Source organism: Sphaerulina musiva (assembly GCF_000320565.1).
Source record: "Sphaerulina musiva SO2202 unplaced genomic scaffold SEPMUscaffold_13, whole genome shotgun sequence".
In the NCBI taxonomy this organism is placed as follows: domain Eukaryota; kingdom Fungi; phylum Ascomycota; class Dothideomycetes; order Mycosphaerellales; family Mycosphaerellaceae; genus Sphaerulina; species Sphaerulina musiva.
Window position 1 is genome coordinate 786,042 of NW_016017395.1, and position 22,161 is coordinate 808,202.

A 22,161-nucleotide genomic window follows, 5' to 3' on the forward strand; every position below is an offset into this window, starting at 1 on the left:
GTTGGCTTGGATCGGGGTGGATTGTGTCTTTGTGATGGGTAAGTAGTACATACAGGTAGTAGCCAGCCCTTCTTATATGTGCAAAAATCTATACTACTGCCCACGACTTTCGTAGTCTGTCTGCAGGTCATTGTCGTGTACAGACTTCGGGTTCTGAAGGAGATACTGCTGCTTGGCTTGGTGTTTCCATATCACTCGCTAAATCTCGTGATACATCATCGCCGAGGCGGTGAAACGTCGAGGAAACCACGGAGCTGTCTTCAGCGGTTTGCCGCGAGACCAGCCCGGCGATTCTAGCGTGTGAACATGTATAGGCGTATAGCACACGGGTGTAGCCGCAGTGGTGCCTGATTGTCTCTGCTTACCTGCATACCGTTCATAACCATGTTGCAAGGTGCAACTATGCGTCTTAGCAGACTCGGAATCGAATGGGAAGTTCGTCGTGCCATCGACCAAGCTGCAGGGTCTACGGCGTGTCAGAGCGCATCGCAGGAGTCGGCAGTTGGAATGTTACTTCGTCAAGAAGTTTCAATTGACGTATTTGGTCTCCAGCATGCTGCTGTCCTGCGTCCAAGGCAACGTGTCGTCTGCCCGAAGCCGGAGACATTCTGCGACTAGTACTGTTCTTACATCCGCTCGAAGCGTTGCCTAGCCACTTCCTTCGTCTTCTCCAAGAACCCGCCATCGTCCCTCGTCATCCTCGTCGCCTCCTCGACGGCATCGCCCTTCTTGCTTCCCTCGTGTCCAAGGCCTACGCCAGCATTGTAGGATATTTGCTGGATAGGTGCAGAGATGCCGCCTCCTGATCCCAGGCCTTGTCCCTCCTTCCAACCCGCCTTCTGCAGCATCGCCATCCCCTTTCCGTACGAGGGGTCGACAGGTTTACCGACAGGTCCTCCCTTCTTGACGTCCTTCAGGGACACTTTCAACTTCTCTGTGGTGCCCGTCCTGGCCTCCTGCTCGCGTCGTTCCTTGGCACGATCTCGAATCACCTTTGGTTTCTCCGGCGCATCCGGTCTGACCTGCACTGTCTGATCTGGTGTGATCCCAGCCCATTCCACAATTTTCTGCAAGGCTTTCTGGCACTTGGCTTCGTCCAGAAGATTCGCTGCATGCAACTTGCTCCCCAGGACATGCGCCGCCGCGGTGACTTGTTTCGGGATCTCTGTGGCACACAGCAAACAAACCTTGCGCTGCTTTCCGCCCTTTTGACCTTCAAACACGTAGCTCTGCTGTGGTGGATTTTGTGCCGTGGTGTCAGGCTCTGACCTGGGAGAGTGGGAACGTAGTCGTTCAACCGGCTCGCCACGAAGTTCAGCTTTCTTCTTGTTCCACTGGTCTACTATTCCCAAGGACTTCGAACTGCCAACTTTCGCTTTTTTCGCCGAGCTATCGAGAGTGTCACCAGCGTTGGGATCCTTGGAACGCTTCTTGCTCTTCTTCACATTTTCGGCATCAGAAACATTGGTCGAACGTGAAGGAGGCTGCATGTTGATGTCTAACACGGACGCGTAGTATCGAGCATCGTGATAACGATGCGAGGTGCCATCCTTGAACTGAAACATGTACTTGCTATCGAGTGTCTCCTGGCCATGAAGCACCGCTGGGAATACGCCCATGTGTGGATATCCAATTTCGAGCTTCTTCGAGGATATTGTGCATTTGTCGCCAAGATACTCTGCTTTTGCGAGGGCTGCTCTCGCGTCTGCCACGGAATGGTATTCCGCAAACCCATACGTCAGACCCTTTTCGGTGTCACGATCGCGAATCAAGAAGACACGCTTCAGACTGTTCGGAGAAGCTCCCGGAGGGGTTGAGCTCACAGCTGGCAGTGCTGCTAAGAGCGCGAAACCACCACTCCCAGCTCCCGGTGGAAGACTGGAGGGCAGAGCAGCTGCTACTGAAGCATTGGCTCCTTCGTCAATGTACAGCTTCTCCAGGCCTTTGCTGAGCAGTGATTCGGAGGTATTGGCTTTGAGCCCGCGAATGAGTAAGAAGGGCAGCTCATCTCCAGTCGTGGAGACGTCGCTGTCACCGTTGCTGGGTGGTGGCGCAATCGGATCATCATAGACAACGCCCTCTTCATAGTACTCCGAGTATCTTGAGTGGTACTGCTGCGGCCGCGAGTAGTCCTGTGAGTAGCGGCCACTCGAGCTGCTGTATTGAGCATCATACCTGTCGTCCTGAATTCCACATTAGGCAATTAGTTCAAGATGAAAAAAAAAGATGCGTTCAGGTGTTTACGGTTCGATGAGGATAATAGCTTCTTGAGCTTCTTGAGCTTCTGGCAGCTTCTGGTTGATCTAGGTCTCGATATGGTCGACGCGAGGACACGGGCGGTGGCGACCGCGAACGCGACCGCCCCCGTCGCGGTGGTGCTGGTCGGCTCTCGATGCTGTTCTGGCGCTTGGCGGCACCACGAATGCTGAATCCAGTATCGGATTCGTCTTGTCTCTCATCACGGGAGGGAGCTGAGTCTTGAACACATGACGCAGTCAGCGGGTTGTCTCTCAAGACGTGCGTTCTGGCCTGAATGTAATCGCAAACATACCATAGTCGCGATATCTGTACCGATCCATGGTGGCAGTTCTCGGCGCGATGCTGTCCAAGACGCCCTTTCCTTGAGTAAGTAACCACTAAAACTGCCTTGTAAGCTGATGCACTGGAAATGAGATGGCCGTTGGCTGTGGCGAGCAGCGCGGCAATGTTGGTGGTGCGCAAGAAGAACGGAAGAGGTGAGAAATCCAAACCTGAACATTCGGGATCGGCCTGCTCGGGCCGTCTTGGCGCTAGTCATATGCAGCGGTTGCTGCCGAAGTGTGCTGTTGTGCATTTGGACCTTTCACACGATCTCGTTTGTCCAAGAGCGTAGGGACCACTACTCTCATCCGATAGGATAAGGTAGACATAGACAAGTGATACTGACAAGACGGTCAAGGTACTGCGATACAACTTGTATTGATATAGTTCCGACTCTTGGCTCCCTGTCTGATGTTGCCAAGTACCTCAGCACATTTCTGCCAGGTCGGGTTACCGATATACTAACAGCTAGGCGGCGATCTTGGTACCTCTAGAGGAAGTACATATATATAGCACAGTTAATAATATTATACACTTGACTGACACGATCGACGACGACGAGTAGTTAGTATACAGTGGGGCTGACATGGAGCACGGGGCAGCCGAGGTTTGCGCGGTGCATGTTAGGGTCATATTGTTTTATTGAATTCTAAGAACAATGTTGCCTCAATAGCTCAGTGGTAGAGCGTTGCACTTGTATATCACATGTTAATCTAATGATTTGGCATGCAAAGGTCGGTAGTTCAATCCTGCCTTGAGGCTTCGCATTCTTGATTTATTTTGTTTTGCTGTGTAAGTAAGGCCCAAGGGTTTACCGTTTTGCTTCTTATCTTACCTCCTATTACCTAGCACTGACTTTTACACGTCCATTATATTACAATGGTCTTGAATGGCAACGTCAGGTTTGGCTTCAGACTTGGTATCGAACAGTTGCCGAATGCCGACCTCCGGTACCTAACGAGGTTACACTACAACACGGATCAATCTATTGAACAGCACACACGACAAAAGACGCGAAAGGGTTCTCTAGAACGACCGGAAATTTGCGAGTGTTGAGAGAGTACAGCATGCGCTACCTTGGCACGAAGACACTCAATGATTCAAATCGGTCGCTTTTTTGCGGTTGAAAGGTTTGCTCTTTATCCTATACAACATACGACATCCTCATGCGCAGTCAATTGTAGCAGTGGTGATGACTTTGTACGACACTCCCCAGCCACTATAAGTATTGTATCGTTTTGGCCAGTCAACGCCTATAATCACGACGCACATCACAGCACCGGCCTCGACACATCCGCAGCAATCCGCAAAGCATCCTCAAAAGGAGCCCACTGCATGCGTCCTCCTCCACACTCCGTCCCCACACCAAACTTGAGACCAGGCACTACACTCTCCACAGCCTCAATCATCTGATGGGTCAACTCCGGCTGATGTTCATGCACCACACCAAGATACAGCTCCGTACCATGCTGTTCGAGAATCGGTCGCAGATCTTTCAACGGGCTCAAGAACTTCTCCAGTCCCACCTTAGGTCTCTCCGCCGCAGATTTTGGGACTGGCATGTGTGACCAGTTGATCTTGCGTGGTGAAGCTTTGGTTACGAGGATTTGTCGTTCCACTACGACGGCGAGTGAAGTGGGTTCGTGCCAGTGTTTGTGGTCCATGTCGCCTAGGTTGATTTAGTATTGACTGCCGTAGTAAAAGGATGTCAATAATCACCATAACAGTTATGTATTCCCAGCTCCACTCCCACGTCAACCTGGCTGATCATGCGAACGATATAGTCCACCATGTACTGTTTCACATCACCTTCCCACCAAGGCTTGAACCACTCCAGACCGGAATTCTCCCTGACAGCTCCCGGAGTGATCGCCTCCCAGAACGCAGTATCTCCCGCAATGTCAATCTGAATCGCCAAGTCCTCGTGCGGAATCGAATCTTGAATCTTCCGCATCGCCCGGAACAGCGCCGCTTCGTATATAGGTTCCACGCGCGGCTGAAAAGGAAACTGCACAAAAGGAAAAATTACATTGGCCACTGTGGGGATGCACACCTGCATGCGCACACCCGGAGCAATCACACCTTCATCTCGAAGCTTCTTGAACACTGCATAACTTTCCACCGCGGAGGTGTCGTATCCCGTCTGCAAATCGGCCTGCTGCAGGGCTGCTATCCCTTCGTCAATCTGTTCGGACGTGAATGAGTCATGCGGGATGGGGGCATTGTGCTCAAATTTGGTCATCATGGGAGGGTAGACGCCGAATAATTGCGCCTGAAAGGTGGTAAACAGCTGTCGGGATCCCGTCTCGCCATCGGGAATGCGCTTCAGTCGCCCCGGTAGGACTGCCAGACATTCGCGGAACACGGCTTCAGTATCGGGAAGGGGAACACTGCCCACAAGGTGGCAGCCCAGGACGGATGCCATGGTCTTCCGCGTGCTGGTGAAAGCGGTATCTGGGACTTATGTCGGTCCGAGGCCTTTTTGAAAGTCGTTTTTAGACCTCGCTTGTGCAGAAGGGAGCATATAGCAAAGGACTTTTGGCTTGTAAATGCCCGTTGTTGAAAGGTATGCGTACCTCCATGTCAATTGCATTCGGCTCCAAGCTAGATATGCCTCCTCCTCCTCCATATGCAGCTAATCAATCTGATGTAGAACTACCTCTTATGGCTTGGAAGGAATGCGGCCTCCCTGGCGGGCATCAGGCGAACACACTGGGCCTGGTTATCTGCATTCGGGGAAACGTGCCGCAGCCGAGAACAGGGCATCGGGGCTTGACAGGCAGTGTTCATCACTGTCCATACCTGTACTTGCTGCTTGATCCCTAGAGTCTATGACAGCGTGGACTCATGTGTTCCTGAATGCAGATCATCAACATCATGCAGCTCGAGCACGTAGGGAATCATGCTCTGGGGGTTCCGGGGTTCGCGCCGTCTCCTCACATCGCCCTCCGCCGATGCACGGGCACAGAGCGGAGGTGCGTATGCTGAGTGAGACCAACCAAAATCAGCCTGGACAGCTGAGCCGATCAGGTCATCGGATTGGACAAGAACCAAATGCAGATGCAGCCCGTGAAGTGTATCGTTCTAGCGTGGGCTGAGCGGACGATAAGAGGAAGAAGTGATGAGAATGTGGTCTTTTCTTGGCAACGACCGCTGCCGTTGGAACTGTCATTCGTGAGCTCGATGCGCCTTTTCGTGGGAGTCTTCGTTCTGCTTCTGTGAATCTGGGCCCTCTGTCGTCTTGGCATGTATCCTTGGCATCTCAGGGCGTAGAAGCCACAGTGAGTTGAGTGAGGTAGACATCTATGTGATGATCTGCAACTCGATGCCATCTGGATAGTAGCACTCGACAAGGGTATATAAATCTCTCCATCTAGGTATACTATATATACATAGGGCACACTTCATATATCTGCGTCCGGCATCAGTTGCCCCGATCGTGCGAGCCACCTTTGATGACCCTGATGGTACAAGCCTGGAAGTAACTGTACATGTACTTATAATGGATTATTGACCGAAGTAGAACTAAAAACGTCGCCGGTCGGCAAGGCTTTCATGCCGCGTGTCGCATAAAATCTGATAAACTCTGGCCAGTAGTAGGTAGAGGCCCGTAGGGTCAGATATACCTGCAACACGGCACATTGGCAAACCAGTCCACTGGGTCTGATGAGACACTACATCGCATCTGCCGGTCGACGAGGCCAGACACACACAGATTTGAGAGAGCAGACAATGTCCTCGTCGCATTGTCTCACTACCTGGACGAGTCGGCGGACCTTGGAGCAGGGGATAAAAGGACATCTTCATCATCGGGAGGGAGGCACAGGCACGGGCACAGCACAGCACCGCAGGTCGCACTGCCATCGCCAACATGGAAGCAGACGAGGTCGCGGACCATGACAGTACCTTTGGCGGTGATCGGGACTCCATCGCGACCAGCAGCACGTCGCTGTACAGCGCCATCACGAAATACCAGTGGGAGAATGGCAGGAGATACCATGCCTACAAGGCCGGGAAGTACCTCTACCCCAACGACGAGAAAGAGTCGGATCGCATGGACCTCGAACACCACAATCAGAAACTGCAGCTCGATGGCAGACTGTTCACCTGCCCTTTGGTCGACGATCCCAAGGAGATCCTAGACCTTGGTACCGGCTCCGGTATCTGGTGCATGGAAATGGCAGACTTGTACCCATATTGTCAGATTCTGGGCACCGATCTCAGTCCTATACAGCCCACGTGGGTTCCTCCCAACTGTCGATTCGAAATCGACGATTACGACCGCGAATGGGCCTTTGGCAGCAATCGCTTCGATATGATACACCAGCGCTTCCTCATCGGAACAATCACGAACAAGGCGGAGTTCTACAAACAGGCATACGACGCGTTACGACCTGGAGGCAGCATCGAGCTGGTGGAGATTGAGTTTACGACATATTCCGACGATGACTCGGTACCACCAGACTCTGCCATGGTGCGCTGGGGAGAGCTCATGTTGGAAGCATTCCAGCGGATGGGCCGGAAAGAGCCCGGTGCGGAGCAGTACAAGAAGATCTTGGAGGACACGGGGTTTGAGGGAGTGCATCTGGAGATCATCAAGAGACCGAGTAACGATTGGCCCAAACATCCTCGGATGAAGGAGATTGGAAGATATTGTTGCCTCAACTTCCTCGAGGGCATGGAGGCGTTTACGATTGCGCCCTTTACGAGAATACTGGGCTGGAAGCCCGAAGAGTGTCAAGTCTTTCTTGCGCAATTGCGCAAGGAGTGGGTGACGAGAAAATACCACGCATATCATAAGGGTATCATTGTGTACGGAACGAAGCCCAAGGCTCCCACGACTGCGCCATGGTAAGTTTGGATGCAGTACAGTCGAGACCATGAGTGTACAGCGTTTTGGGATACCCAGCAACCAGTGCATATCTGGCTACAGCCCTCAGCACGTAGGGACACAAAGGCCTGCTTCAGCGCAGGAGGAACGTGAGAAACGCCCTCTCACACACAAGCCGCAAGAGCAACGAACGCGTGTCCTCCACGGCGATACAGCTGGGCCCCGCGCCTTCCATGCCGCCCACACCATCACAGGAGATGTGCGCTGGCTGGATGTAGGCTCTACATGTAGTCTCAAACAACTACAGAGGAGGAAACAGCTGGAAACGGAAACGATGGCAGGAGATGAGAGGAGATATTTACATGTGACACCCACCCATTGTGTTGTCGGGGGAAAGTTTGGCACACCTAGTAGTTGTATATACCTGTATATAGGAGGTAGTTAAACTCCACCAGCATTCCTTGTGTTTACAGTAGTATCAACCAATTCTTGAGCACAACATGTCCGATTGGAGAGAAAGAGGCAGGTCATTCACGCTCGACGAGAGAAGGTTATTTGTGAAGAAAGTGGGATTTACAGGCATGCCTGATGCATCAGAAACCAAAGCCATCTGAGGTAAGAAACATGGCATTAGAAGCTTGCTAGTGCTATAGAAGGTTGTTTCATCCAACTGTACCTGGTAGGAATGGATATTGACTGATTCGTCGGCCAGAATGTTATGGAGCGTGGGGTGTTCCTCTTCCCGAGTTCATTACAGACACTGCGACAGCCCTCGGCTGTGGAATAGCATGCATAATACCCCAGGTAATGATAATAAAGCAGCGGCACAACCGGATCACTTATATCACAGTTGCAGCGTTGCTCGTGTTCTCGAAGTCTGGAGATGAACGCGTGATACAATAGAAGCTTCCCGATCCTCGACTAATCACTTGGCAATTTCCTGCTTTTTATTGGATGCGAACTATTCCGGCCTCGCCTCGCCCATGAACAGCCCTACTCCATTACAAGCTTGCCCTGACTGACCTCTTCACTCACTTCCTTGCTATATATGTACCATCATGTCCTGCTTGCCACCGTCATCGCTTCTTCTGCGCGATTTGAGTCTATACTTCAGACACAGGTAGGCCTGTTGTTCCCTCACCAGCAGATACCATTTATTTCCTTACCTATCCTCTCTGCCACTTGCCACTCTAACCTAGGTCGATCATCATAATGTATACGAACGTGCTGCTGGCAGCATTACTTCTGGCAGCACAGTCAGCGTCTGCCGCAGTACAAAAGCGAGCGCTCAGCAGTCATGGCTGGCAGAAACGATCGCCTGCTCCTCCGGATGGACCCATCAAGCTACACGTTGCCCTGCGACAAGAGGATGGAGGAGCTGCGATTGAGCGACGATTAACACAAGCCTCTGACCCGAACAGTGCGGGCTTCCGACAGCACATGTCCGCAAGCCAAGCTGTCGAACTTTCACCGCCTACTTCTGGTTGCGTTCAAAGTGTTGAGGGGTGGCTGAGAGAGCATGGCCTACTGGAGAAGGCTTCTTCATCCGCTGGTATCTTCGAGATTGATACCACAATCCGGCTGGCCGAAGAACTGCTCAATACGACATACTATACCTTCTCGGACGGTGTGCAGATGATTAACCGCGCTGAAGTGTACCATCTTCCAGAAGCTGTGGCGAGCAGCGTGGACTTTGTCACGCCGACGACAACCTTTCCTCGTGCTGCGAGTGCACAGAATGTTCTGGCAATGTTAACCAAGCGCTCCGCACCACTCTCCCAGAGACAAACGACAGGCAGCAAAGACTGCAATGGTCCCGACGACTTGGCCACTCCCACATGTATCCGGAAGATCTATGATATCACATTTGAAGGCCTCAACTACACTTCTCAACCGAATCGCACAACCTTCGCAGTCTACGCTACAGAGGGCGCGTCGTTCAACCCTGCAGATCTTCAGAAGTATCTGGAAGAGTACAATCCATCTGCAGCGCAAGCCAGTCCGAGTTATCAGGTCATCGGGCCAGGAGACTCCAGAAGTCCAGGTGGAATTGCTCCCAAGTTCGAGACGTCTCTGACCACACAATCTTTCCTTGGCCTAGCAGCTCCCGAAGTGGAATCTGCAGTCCTATACAACTACGGAGGAGTCTTTGGGCCGGAGAAAGGCGCAACTTACGACAACTTCGTCACGTTCCTCCAACAGCTCATTTCCAATACCACAGTACCAAGCGTCGTCAGCGTCTCCGAATCTGCGCCCGAAAATCTGTTCGATCCCGATTACGCACGAAGACTATGCAACATGATGGCACAAGCAGGAGCGCGAGGCGTGAGCCTTTTGTTCTCCGCTGGAAACAACGGGCCCAATGGGGATTCCGCTGGAGGCAAACACAAGACCATTTTCGAACCCAAATTCCCTGCAAGCTGTCCGTGGATCACCGCCGTCGGAGGCACGACAAACGTCGCTGACGAACAAGCTGCTACCAAGGATACCATCCCTCTAACATCCCGCCTGGGCTTCACAAGCACTGGCGGTGGATTCTCGAATGTATTTCCTCGACCAGAGTATCAAACTGGGCAAGTGCAGAGCTACATGGATCAACACATCCCCGCCAACTACCAAACCACATCTGGATTCAACGCTTCCGGTCGAGGCTATCCCGACATTGCAGCCTTCAGCACGCAATTCCCGACTTTCGTCGATGGCTTCCAATTACCCATTGGCGGCACCTCCGCCGCAACACCCACTTGGGCCGCTGTCATCGCTCTCCTCAACGACTACGAAGCCTTCCACAACAGACCCCATCTCGGATTTCTAAACCCGTGGCTCTACAGCTTAAACGGCACCGGGCTGAAAGATATTGTGAAAGGGGGAAATAACGTCGGAGACTGTTTACTCTCGCAAGGATGTTCACTCGGCCAAGCGTTAGGATACGATGTCACCCCCGGATGGGATCCTGCTACTGGTTTGGGAAGTCCGATGTTTCGAAATTTGGTGAAGGCTTTGGATGCGGGTTATGTGTCGTGAGTTTCTGTTCTGTTTTGTTCTTCATCTCGCACTGCGTGCGGCATCTCTTGTGGTCAGAGCTACTGACAAGGGAGTAATGTATACATATATAGATCAGACAAAGGCTTCGAAGACGTCGTCAGCAGCAGCAGCAACAGCAGCAACAGCAGCAGTAGTAATGCGACAGACTCTCCAACGAGTAGTGGAAACCCACCTATGGCGACGACGGGCGGCGCTGCCGGGAGATTCCGGGAGAGTGGAATGTTGTTGTCATTGATGATGGCGTTGTTGTTGGGGGTGGGGATGCATATTTGATATTCACTCTATGTGACAGCTGTAGATTTGAGGAACGACTATTATGAATATGAATAAACAAACAACACTTCATGTATGTGACAGTATGTCGTCAGCTCGGGATTTATTAGTCCTGATCTCTTCCAATCTACCTCTCTCTAGCTTTCACGATAGGAGATCAGGGAACTGTCACTTTCTCCTTCTTCCTCACTCTATGTAAGTGGATAGGTAGACTGATGCGATGAAGTTTTCTTTTTTTCTTTTTTTCTTTTCTTTTTTCTTTTTTTTTTTTCCTTTTTTTTGGCTGGATATGTCAGCGACCGGTTTCTCAACCTCTATCTAACAGTGCGCACAGCTTTATCCGTCCTAAATATCCATGTCTCTGAATGAAATCAATGAATAAGTGAATGTGTGTATCGCCGGCTATAGGATTGATCTGTACTTTAAGTGAGAATAGTATAAAACACGTGATCTCGGAATACCCACCTACCCACCTTAGCTTTGCATGTGCACGTGTCACTTGGATAATAAAGTGAATGAAAAGTTCTCTCTGTTGCCCCCACTACCACTGCTCACTCACTCATAGGTGAGAACCTCAGGCTCCTTAGTGTTATATGTCTATATAAAAACAAAACTTCTTCCTCGCAAACGCAAAAACTTTTCACAACCTTCTCTCTTGGTCACACACACCCACCACTCTCCACATCCCGAACCACCTCACTCCATCGACACAACATCAAACACCACCAGGACAAACAAAACAAGAAAACATGGCACCAACCGGCGTCATCACGAGCATCGATGCCAATGCCATCGGCCTCAAGAAAATCGCCAGTGGCAAAGTCCGCGAGATTTTCGAGGTGGACGAACACACTCTCCTCTTCGTCGCCTCCGACCGCATCTCCGCATACGATGTCATTCTCACCAACGTAAGTGAAGTAAAGCTCCGCTCCGCTCAGCTCAACTCAGTTCAAGAAAAAGAAAAATCAAATCACAAAAGCCACCCACGAAACTTTTCCTTTTTTTTACTTACCAACTTTTCCAGGGCATCCCCAACAAAGGCGCCCTCCTAACCCAACTCTCCGCCCACTGGTTCTCCCTCATCAACAAATCCTACCCCGAGCTTCCCACCCACCTGATTTCCCTTTCCCTTCCCTCTTCCCTCAATCCCACCACCGACCAGCAGCAGCACCATCTCCTCCAGAAACGCAGCATGCAAGTCCGCCGCATCCCCGTCATCCCACTGGAATCCATCGTCCGGGGCTACATTACAGGAAGCGCGTGGTCCGAGTATCAGAAATTTGGAACTGTGCATGGAATGACTATGCCCAAGGGTTTGCGCGAGAGTGAGAAGTTGGAGAAGCCGATTTGGACGCCGAGTACCAAAGCGGAGCAAGGAGAACATGATGAGAATATTTCGAAGGAGAAGGCGCAGGAGATTGTCGGGGTGGAGGTGGCGAGGAAGGTGGAGGAGGCGAGTTTGAGGGTTTATGGGTTGGTGAGTTGTTTTCCTTTTTTTTTCTTTTTTGATTGAGAGTTTTTCGAGTTTTTCGAGTTTTTTCTTTTATTTGTTGGAGGGGAAATTTCCCTTGATGATGATCACCATCACCATCATCGTCCCCCCTCCCCCTCCCCCAAAAAGGCCGGAAAAAAGAAAAAAGAACAAACTAACCCCCTCCCCCCAACCAGGCCCGCGACTACGCCGAATCCCGAGGCATAATCATCGCCGACACCAAATTCGAATTCGGCCTCGACCCCGTCAGCTCAGAAATCGTTCTCATCGACGAAGTTCTCACTCCCGACAGTTCCCGCTTCTGGCCCAAAGACGACTATGAAGTCGGACGCGCACAGTCGAGTTACGATAAACAATATCTTCGCGACTGGCTCACCAAGTCCGGGTTGAAGGGGAAGGAGGGAGTGAGTATGCCTGAGGAGGTGGTGCTGGAGACGGCGAAGAAGTATCGGGAGGCTTTTGAGATGATTACGGGGGGAGAGTGGGTTTAGTAGAATGAAGGGAGGAGGCGAAAAATTGGAGGAAGGGGGGGCAGTGGGGAGGGTTGACAGGGAGGGAGAGAGGGAGTGAGTGGTCGATTTAAGCTGCTGAGGTCTGAAAACAAAAGATCGAGATTGAAACAAGGCTGAATTGGTAGAGTATGCGCTATATAGCCGCAAAAAGTGCAAAACTAGCTACAACTTCGTCTGTCTGCTGCCGAATGAAAACCATGATTTGCTTCGTGGTCGAGGTGGTAACAGCTGCTCCAATTCTCGCGTGTTGAGATAGGACAAATCTCCGCGTACTGCGTTGAGATCTGTGATGCCGCACAGACGCATTGCAGTTTCGATTTCGTCTTGTAGAACTATTGTGAAAAAGATCAATCAGTCAGTGAGTCCATATGTTAACATACGTGGCGGCGGTCTAGGGGCGGATGATGGACCATCAGAAACTTACTTGCAGCTGCATGTTCTACACCTTCTTGATCATATAGGACCGCACATTGGAACGGTCTGCCGACACCTACGCCTCTTGCACCGAGACAGATGGCTTTGAGAACATCGCTGCCTCTTCGCACTCCGCCGTCAATGAATACTTCCATTTTCTCAAACACCTCGGGACAATCTCTCTTGAGCTCCAACAAAATCAGGATCGTGCCAGGGGAATTGTCCAATGCTCTCCCGCCGTGGTTCGACACCACAATTCCCGCACAACCCCACTGCATGGCAAGTTTCGCATCCGCCGCAGATTGAATCCCCTTGACCACAATCGGCTTGGTGGAAAATTTCCGAATCCATGCAAGATCTTCCCACTGCAATGCCCAATCGATAAAACTCCCCGTCGTCCTCGCTAATCCTCCACCTTTACGATCCACGCCCGCTTTACTCCCACTCGCCGCCACAGCCGTACTGAAATCCCCCACGAGCAATCTCTCATCCGCCTCCCTCTTACTCACGACAGCCAAATCCACCGTAACAAAAATCGCTCGAATCTGCTGCATGTGCTCCAATTTCTTCAACACGGCCTCCGTCTTGGCCCGTTGCCGATCAACATACAATTGAAAAAAATACGGATACCCCTGAGGAACACTCTCCAAAATCTCCTCGACGCTCAAACTTGCCGTCGTACTCATACAATGTATAATTCCACTCGCTGCCGCTCCCGCTCCCAAAGCCGCTTCACCCTGCGGACCGGCGGTTTTGGCAATTCCCATGGGACAAATCCACACGGGCATGCGCACGGGAGCGCCAAGGAGGGTGGTGGCGGTGGAGAGGGAGCTGACGTTGCGCATGACGCGGGGTCGGAACCAGAGTTTGTGCCAGAGGGATTTGTTGGCGGCGAGACTGAGGAGGTCGTTGGAAGCCGAGTGGATGTATGCCCAGGCTTTGGTGGGGCCAGACTGGGAAAAGGCGTGTTCGAAATCGGTGAGGTTGAGAATGCTGGAGAGAGGAGGTTTCTCGTTGGGGTTGGGAAGGGCGGTTTTGGAGGTGATTTGTTCTTGTTGAGCGGTTTTCCAGGTTTCGGTGATGCTGGACTCGTCAAAGTCGCCTAATTTGGCTTCGGGGGGAAGTTCGTTTTCGATGAGGTTCTTGGAGTGGTATTGGTTGTAGGTTTCTGTGCCGTCTTTGCCTGCGAATTTCCAAATCATCTCGGGTCCGCCGGGGTGTTCGGGGGCGAACTGTGTGTTGAAAGATCAGTCTTTTTTTCACTTGCCATCATGTCCGGTACATTCGTCACACTCACTCACCTTGGACAGATCATACACTTTGCCATTGACGACAACCCAACAATCTTCTGCCGACGAATGTTTGGCGATTTCCGCCACGGGAACTTTGGAGCCATCGCGCTGTGCCATGATGCTCGTTGCAGCTTGTATATCTTGATGTATATATATCTCTCAACGTCGTTCTTGGTAATGGTATAGAGCCACCTTATGGACTTGGCGTCAATGAACTAGTTGGAAGTGGTTGTTGATGTACCTCCACATAGTACGTAGGCATTAAGCCTTGATTGCCGAGGTAATGACAGAGATTGAAACCTTAGGCAGCAATCTCGCGGGTATATAGCAAAGCTAATAGCCGCTCAATTGATATGCTTATAGATCTTAATCTTGCTTAATCAATAGGTTAAAAGCCCGGAATTCTATATTGGTTTCTATACTATTGTTATAGAACAGATTTATCCTTCCTATTTTAGCTATATATATATCTCTCTTATATAGGTACTAGTCGAACGCGTAACCTTATACTAGAAGCTTCTAATATCTAACTTACAATACTTAGTATAACAAGCTAAGCTAATTATACAATACTACGTATCTAAGGCTATAGAACTCTAAGAAAATTTTAATCTATACTTATACTCTTATACTAATATTCGAATCTATACTAAATTACTAACTTGCCTCCGGATTTGATAATATAACAATAGCAACGCTCCTATAACCAATAATCTACAAAGCGTTATATATAAAGTCTTAATAAGTAAGATATTAACTAAATATAGATAAGTAATAAGTTAACTTATTAAGTTATACAAATTACGGATACGTAATTAAGACGTAATATAGCTAATTATAAAGACTCTTTACTACTTATAATTAGCTATTATAATAACGCCTATTACTCGACTAAGATACTAACCTCTTATAGTACATATTCGTCGATTTATAAGCCTTTAAATTACTTATATTAGGCAAACTAGAGTAATATAAACTCTTATATATAGAACGCTATTAACAATACCTTAAAGGTACCTCTATACTTCGATTTGTAATACCCCTATTACTTATCACTAATACAGCGTAGGTGTAGGAAGCCCAAGATTTCAAATCAAAGTTCCTAGAAGGAAGTCTCCGAAAACCAAGATTTGGCATCTTGCTAGGTTTAGAGCTCTGTCGCGCGGACTCGGCGTTTGATGAAAAAAGATCTGCCGATATTCTACCTACCCGTGTTGGATCTCAACTCATGGAACTTCCACTCCCGACTCTATCTGCCTAAGGTGCTCTTGTTCACTTGAGAGCCCCCACGTGAGAGGGCCAACATGGTTATTATTGATTCCGCATCCAATACCACCGACATGTCCTAGGGCGATACCCCCTAGCCAAGCCAACACATGGACTGCAACTTGCATTGAAGCTGACCAACAATGGTGGAATGAGTGAAGGGATGATCGGATATCCCTGAGCGGAGAATTCCAGGCCGTCACATAATATGATGATAACCTTAGTCTATCAGCTTCTTGCTGCTGCTGCTGCGCTGTTTCTGGGATGTTTGACTTTGATGCTGGGAATTCTAAGAGCATACCACCACTCCGGTCGCTAACCGATTACTTGCTCGACTGATGATCTGCCTTTCCCTGATCGCGTATCAAAAGCTGGGAAGGTTTGAAGGAATTGCGGTTACGCTTTCGAGTATTCACCACTGCTGGTCTGGGGCTAGACCCTGGTGTGTGATAAGGTCTTGAGTGACCACTCGAGATGTGCTCGAGCAGAGCAGTGAAAGATTGTCGGTAAACATTCACATCACTAATACAAAGGGGGCCACGATTCCGACGAGGAAGGACAATCCCAGCACGACAACGGCTCCGCATCGACGAGCAAGACTCCTGGCGCGAGATTGTCTCTGCTTAGTCTAGGCGATACATATACGGTGTGTCGGGCTGACGGCCGAAGCTTATAGAGAGCAGGCACATTTTCCGCAGCAGCTAGAGTCTGGGCGAGGAGGCGCCGCTGAGGAACGTGTTCGGCAGGATTGATAGTGTGACGCATGCACAGGGAATCTAGGATTGAATGGCCTTGGATGGTGGCCACATGCCCCGACCATGTTACGAGAACATCGAACTACCTACCCATATCACCAGCGGCAAGGAGAGACAAGCATCCGATAAGGGGCATGGCAGTGATGCTCTCGCTCGGACAAGAAGGCTCCAGCGGATCTTTGATCGGAGCGAACAGGAAGATGCAAACTGCACAAGACCAAAAATCAGTCCACCACGAACGAGTGTTTCATTGTTCCACAACATCATCAGCCCTATGCAATGCTGAAGAACGGACTCAGTCGTCCGCTAGTTTGTGCAACTTCAACAACCTATCAGCTTACGATGACAAGGGAACAATCAGTCCGTGAAAGATGAGTAGTATGTTTCCTCGCTACATACATCCATCATCATCACCCCATTACAGGGAAACAAAGCAAGCACACATGACTTCATCTCCCATATGGCTGCTCACCCACAGGTCTCTCTCTCTCTGTCTATCGACCATACAAGTAATCACTTCTTCCCTTCTCTCCATTATACCTCGCTCGCATCTCCCTCAAATGGCCTTCAGCAAGAGACTTGGAGGTGCTTGCCACTTTGTTCTGGGCATTCGTATACTGTGCCATCTGGGAGCCAGCGCCATAATACGCACTAACTTGCTGATTTGCGGCTGCAGCTCTGCGATCAGCGTTGGTGGTCATGAAGTTGGCCCCATGGGACCTTTTGCCGACTTGGCGTCGAAGATCCATTATGGCTGCTGCTTGGAGAAGTGAGTTGTGAATTCAAGTAGAGTGGGGTATGGTTAGTGCTGCTGCTGCTGCTGCTGCTGCTGCTTCTTTTCTTTTCTTCTTCGATGCTCGAGGCGGGATCTGAGACGTTTGAAGAGAAGAAGAAGAAGAAGGATTGAGGTGGTTCTTTAAGTGTTGCTCATCAACCCTCATACACGAATGCACGATCGATTCCTCTGGTGAAAACGGCATTGTACGCTGTTTTTCCTTCCTGCTGTGAAAAATCATACACAGCAGAACGAAGTGAAGGAGTGATGTTGCTTGCAGCAGGCGAAAGCACCCTCGTACGATGCATGCACTGGTGGGAGTGAGTTTTCTTCTTCTCCCGATGATGGATTTTTGTCACAAGCAAGGCATCCATCTTGCTTTGCCTGCCTTGCATCAACTTTAGGCCGCGAGCCAACACTAACTACAACTACAGATCAACCTAGCTAAGTTCGAATAAACCGGGGCTGGTGTCCAGGTCCCAGAAAAGAGAATGTCTTATCAATGCAACTCGATATCTCGATCCTCTTCAAAAGGAAAAACAAAGCGCTATCATCACCTCGACTCGCGAGACCTACAGGCTGCAGAAATTCTGCAATAACCTAGGCAATCAAGGGAATAAATGTACGTACCTAATTAACCACTCGGCCAGGTCCCACGGACATCATTTTTGATTGTTTGGTTGGTGACCTCGTACCGTTCGTTGGTGCTGCTTCTCCCATAGGTTCTCTGCTCTGCTCTAGTCTGCCTCGCGATCTTCGGGGGATGAGATGGTTGGGGACCTGATCTGATTTTTCTTTTCTGAAGTGAAGTAGAAGGTAAAAAGCCTACGGGTGATGTGTAAGCCCACCACCAACCCCGGACCGAATCTCACCCTAGTTACATGTATCTCAGTATGACAGGATATGGCCCATTACCTCGATGGGATCACCTTTTGTGGATATCGCCTGATACCAATGGTGGGTGTATCTCTGCAATGCACTAGTTGCATAGCAGACTACTATTGCTGCTGCTGCTGCTGCTGCTGTTGTTTTTTACTGTAGTCGCCCTTATAGTATCACAGTGATGTCAAGAGGGAGAGAAAGAGGGAGAGAGAGAGATAGAAAGAGTCTTATCATGGCATGACATGGTCCATACAGCATACGAAGGCCTTGCAACTCTTTCGCGTAAAGTTCCAAGCTCCCTTCACATCATCCTCAGCCCATACACCGACCCTAACCTCAATTGGATAGTTTAGCTTTTGGAATCCGACTACACATCGTCGACCGATCAATCAACCAATCAGTCAACAATAACAATAACAACAACAACAACGTGACCCATTGGGCACATCGTATGCTTGTATGCTTGTACACATGTTGGAAAACAAAGACACTTTCCTTACCATGCGGGTCTTCTCTCCTCGAGCGACTTATATAAAAGCATCGTTGTTCCCCTTTGTTCGATTGATTTCATTTTCCTCTCTTTTCCAACATCAGCATCGACATCGACATCGGCATTCAAACACCAACAACCACAAGAAGAAACTCCCCCCACCAAGTCTACAAACGAAACGAGCCCCCATTATCATCATCATGCGTCTCCAGCTCTCCTACCTCATCGTAGCCGCCCTAGCCAGACTGGCCATGTCTCTGCCCGGTAGTGAGATATCCGACATCACTCTGCGAAGTCTTCCTTGCTGCCAGGTCAACAACCAAGCCTGTGACGAGCCTAGCAACAAGCCCGTAAGTACCTATCTACCTGACCTACACTACCTTACCTACCTTACGACTCTTCCTGTGTACCTACTCTCTGCAAGAAAAAAAAAAGAAACGTCACTCAATAATAAGAAAGTTACTAATTACAATTTGGACGTACCTTAGTGCTGCATTCATGTATGACCTCTCCTCTCCTCTCCTAGAGCCTACCTACCTACCTGCATACCTACCTTACCTGCCTTACCTACCTAACCTAGGTACCCTATGTTCCTACTTCCAAGCACGGGAAACTAACAACAACCCACTTTTTAGTGTTAAAAAAATGTTTACAACAAGCAAGCAAGCAAGCAAGCAAGCAAGCAAGCAAGCAAGGATGAATGGATGAATGGATGAATGAATGAATCGACGGAGGAAAACCACCACCACCACCATCACCACCACCACAACAACAACAACCATCAATAGCCAAAGTATCGTCTCACGGTCTCTAGATAGGGGGATAGAAAACAGGAAAATCTCGATAAACGACAATGTGGTATTAAAACCAAGCCCCCTGCTTTTTGCAGTCCTTACCTCCCTCCCCTTCCTGCCCGTAGACACCCACTTTTGCAATCTTTCCAAGTACTACATGTAATGCTGCATAAGGTAGGTATCGACGATTATCCCAAGATGTGTGTCACGATGGAGTCGGTGAAAAGTCCTGCCCCAGATGAAGTCGGCAAGTAGCGTGAGGTAGCCTGGGAATAGACTTGGTAGCTTTTTGGGTACCAAGTACACAGGTACATCTAGGTATGTACATGAGTACAATTCCGAATTCACTGCCAATGGAAACATGCCATTTCTGCTTAGGCATATATGCCTGCACATTCGCAACATAGTGACTGACAAACATCAGGCCTCTGTAAAGTGTCGAAAATCTCCATCATGTATATCATACTCACTCCCAGACATTATCCACTACATCTATCTCACCGTACCGCAACCGGCCATATTCGACGTAATACCTCTGCCATCAAGGATATGAACCCTCCATCGAAGCTTGTCAGCGCTCGTACATGTGTATCACGTCTGTACTCATCATCAGCTACCAATGCACGGCCACATCAACACTCACCCATGTGTGCGATACTATGTTACATGTCAGACCGTGACAATTTATCAATATTATTCTCGTCTCACGTCTAGACAATACCTAATCTAGCCATGGCAGTCCACATCTACTCCGACATCGTGCAGATTTCATGCAACAGGGTATATTCCTTCCCAACGCCGTGCTTTTCAAGTTTCAAATGGTGTAGTCGACCACGGCATCATCACATCTTCATCAAGCAAAGTACGAAGATGCGGTATCCCCCTTCCCTCTGGCTGGTGGTGAGATGCCATGTTCCCCGTCCTTGGTCTCGTCCTTTGTATTATCGGCTGATTCACGACCCCGGATTGATGGCACGTATGGCTTGTCGGCGATGTGTACCTCGCCAGGTAGGTGACTCGGTGTGGGGAGAATGCCAGGGGTGACGGCAGGCCTGATTGATGGCACAAACGGCTTGTCAGCGACAGCCCCTTCACCAGGGAGAGGACTGGGTGTCAGAGGTAGTACACCACTCGTGGTGGCCTTGTTATTCGCAGGCGGTGCATACGTCTTCTCCGCAGGCGGTGCCGCCGCTGCGGAATTACTCGGCGTCGGAGCAGTGGGCGGTACTTCGACTGGAGTAGCGCTCGCGGTCGTAAAGGTGTCAGCGTGGCTCACGGAGCTGGCATGCTCGCTGCTCTTGCCGGTGTCCTATTTGCGGACGCCAAAACCCGGATGCATCCCATCTTCGAGCCTCTGCGGGTCGACATCTACGTGAGTCTTGGGAGCGTTGTCCACAGTGCTAGTACCAGTGCCTGGACGACCGCTTGCGATTCCAGGAACATGACCGGCGTTTGGAGGTCCTCCGTAGCCTACTTGCGGGCTGCCATATGCACCACTAGATTGTGGGCGGCGATCGGCATAATCGGGCATCTGTTGCGTGTCACGTCTGTCGATTGTCGAGCTGATACTACTATCTTGCGGCACCACCGGTCGAGCAACGTCGGCAGCAGAGGCAGCATTGTCCTCGTCGAAGTCAAAGTGCTCGGCCTCTTGTTCATTGAAGTCTTGGCCCGGGTTCGCAGTCTCGTACTCCAAGAGCTTGACGAATCGGTAAAACCCAACGGCGAGAAGTGTGCCCAGCAGAGGGCCCAACCAGTAAATCCAGTGGTATCCGGGAAAAGAATGCAGCACGACGCAAGGTCCGAACGATCGGGCAGGATTGAGGGAGCCTATATATCGACAAGGGTCAGCAAATCACAGCTGTGCTCAGGGCCACCATCTGTCGCGTCCCCCAACACGCACCACCGGTGAAGAAGACGCCCGAAAGCTCAGCGATGAAGAGAGCAAGCCCAATGCCAATGGGTGCAATGAATGTGGCCTTGTGCTTCTCGGCAGCGAGCATGAAGATGGTGAAGACGAGCTCCGCAGTCAGGAACATTTCGATGAACAGTCCTCGTGCGATAGACGTGCCACTACCAAGCGCCGTCGCCACTGCGAGTGGTCCAGGAAACAATGCCGACACGACGGCAGCGGCAGCCATGGCACCTAGGATTTGAGCGATAAAAGTAACAAGCGCCCTCACCCAAGTGATGGCGCCAATCAGGGCCAAGCCGAGAGTGACAGCAGGGTTGAAGAGACCTGCGGCTTGCTTCGTCAATGATGTGCTTTGTGACTTTTCCTCGAGCTACACGCCCACTCACCGCCGCTGATTCTGAAGAAGACCCAGGCATTCACGGCCAAGCTGAAACCAAAGGCCAGCGCAATGTACACCAGGACACTAGCATTGGGAACTTGAGCCAGGGTTGAGTCTCCGGCATTGGCGCCCGTTGCGGCGGCATTGGCGACCTGTGTGCCACTGAAGGCGAAGAACAGGAAGAGGAAGGTGCCAATAAATTCGCCGACCATTCTGCACAACTATAGTCAGCGATTGGCGCACGCGTGCTCCTGCCAGATGTCGACTGACGCAATGAAGTGGTTACGAGTCTTGTTGGGAAGGAAGCCCAAACCCGGGATTCTGTGTTCCTTGAGATGCCCGGGCTTCTCCTTGTTGCCGAGTCCCGGGAGCGAGAGGTGGACGCCGGTGGTAGAGTTGTTGTTCATCTTGTCGGACGGCGGAATCGCAGTGGTGGATGAATTTCTTTCAATGGACTCAGTCCGGT

At 50.4% G+C, this 22,161-nt stretch overlaps 7 protein-coding genes and 1 non-coding gene across 8 annotated transcripts; 4 read left to right on the forward strand and 4 right to left on the reverse strand.

Moving 5' to 3' along the window:
* Positions 1-16: 16 nt before the first annotated feature.
* Positions 17-2,700, reverse strand: SEPMUDRAFT_152447 (uncharacterized protein). Its single transcript, XM_016907451.1, has 2 exons — positions 2,552-2,700; positions 17-2,477 (listed from the first exon to the last, which is right to left on the reverse strand). The coding sequence occupies exon 2, from the start codon at positions 1,617-1,619 to the stop codon at positions 627-629; it is 993 nt and encodes a 330-aa protein (XP_016756314.1). The 5' UTR covers positions 1,620-2,477; positions 2,552-2,700; the 3' UTR covers positions 17-626.
* Positions 2,701-3,243: 543 nt separating this feature from the next.
* On the forward strand, positions 3,244-3,342 carry SEPMUDRAFT_t82. Its single transcript has one exon. It is a non-coding gene; the product is annotated as a tRNA-Thr (tRNA).
* A 357-nt stretch (positions 3,343-3,699) lies between these two features.
* On the reverse strand, positions 3,700-5,113 carry SEPMUDRAFT_152448 (uncharacterized protein). The gene is made up of 2 exons (XM_016907452.1): positions 4,300-5,113; positions 3,700-4,249 (listed from the first exon to the last, which is right to left on the reverse strand). Exons 1-2 carry the CDS (start codon positions 5,003-5,005, stop codon positions 3,852-3,854), a joined length of 1,104 nt encoding a protein of 367 aa, XP_016756315.1. The 5' UTR covers positions 5,006-5,113; the 3' UTR covers positions 3,700-3,851.
* A 973-nt stretch (positions 5,114-6,086) lies between these two features.
* On the forward strand, positions 6,087-7,903 carry SEPMUDRAFT_152450 (S-adenosyl-L-methionine-dependent methyltransferase). The gene has a single exon (XM_016907453.1). The coding sequence runs from the start codon at positions 6,452-6,454 to the stop codon at positions 7,433-7,435; it is 984 nt and encodes a 327-aa protein (XP_016756316.1). The 5' UTR covers positions 6,087-6,451; the 3' UTR covers positions 7,436-7,903.
* Positions 7,904-8,418: 515 nt separating this feature from the next.
* SEPMUDRAFT_129153 (subtilisin-like protein) lies at positions 8,419-10,795 on the forward strand. The gene has a single exon (XM_016902260.1). The coding sequence runs from the start codon at positions 8,624-8,626 to the stop codon at positions 10,433-10,435; it is 1,812 nt and encodes a 603-aa protein (XP_016756317.1). The 5' UTR covers positions 8,419-8,623; the 3' UTR covers positions 10,436-10,795.
* Positions 10,796-11,301: 506 nt separating this feature from the next.
* SEPMUDRAFT_74989 (phosphoribosyl-aminoimidazole-succinocarboxamide synthase) lies at positions 11,302-14,371 on the forward strand. Its single transcript, XM_016910088.1, has 4 exons — positions 11,302-11,637; positions 11,754-12,206; positions 12,398-13,065; positions 13,158-14,371. The coding sequence occupies exons 1-3, from the start codon at positions 11,479-11,481 to the stop codon at positions 12,710-12,712; spliced, it is 927 nt and encodes a 308-aa protein (XP_016756318.1). The 5' UTR covers positions 11,302-11,478; the 3' UTR covers positions 12,713-13,065; positions 13,158-14,371.
* On the reverse strand, positions 11,849-14,556 carry SEPMUDRAFT_74993 (FMN_dh-domain-containing protein; the record flags this gene model as incomplete). Its single annotated transcript, XM_016910089.1, has 4 exons — positions 11,849-12,206; positions 12,398-13,065; positions 13,158-14,379; positions 14,449-14,556. The coding sequence occupies 3 exons, from the start codon at positions 14,554-14,556 to the stop codon at positions 12,896-12,898; spliced, it is 1,500 nt and encodes a 499-aa protein (XP_016756319.1). The 3' UTR covers positions 11,849-12,206; positions 12,398-12,895.
* A 6,154-nt stretch (positions 14,557-20,710) lies between these two features.
* On the reverse strand, positions 20,711-22,102 carry SEPMUDRAFT_54636 (aquaporin-like protein; the record flags this gene model as incomplete). The annotated part of the gene is made up of 4 exons (XM_016909311.1): positions 20,711-21,231; positions 21,299-21,640; positions 21,703-21,908; positions 21,966-22,102. The coding sequence occupies 4 exons, from the start codon at positions 22,100-22,102 to the stop codon at positions 20,711-20,713; spliced, it is 1,206 nt and encodes a 401-aa protein (XP_016756320.1).
* Between the last annotated feature and the right edge of the window lie 59 nt (positions 22,103-22,161).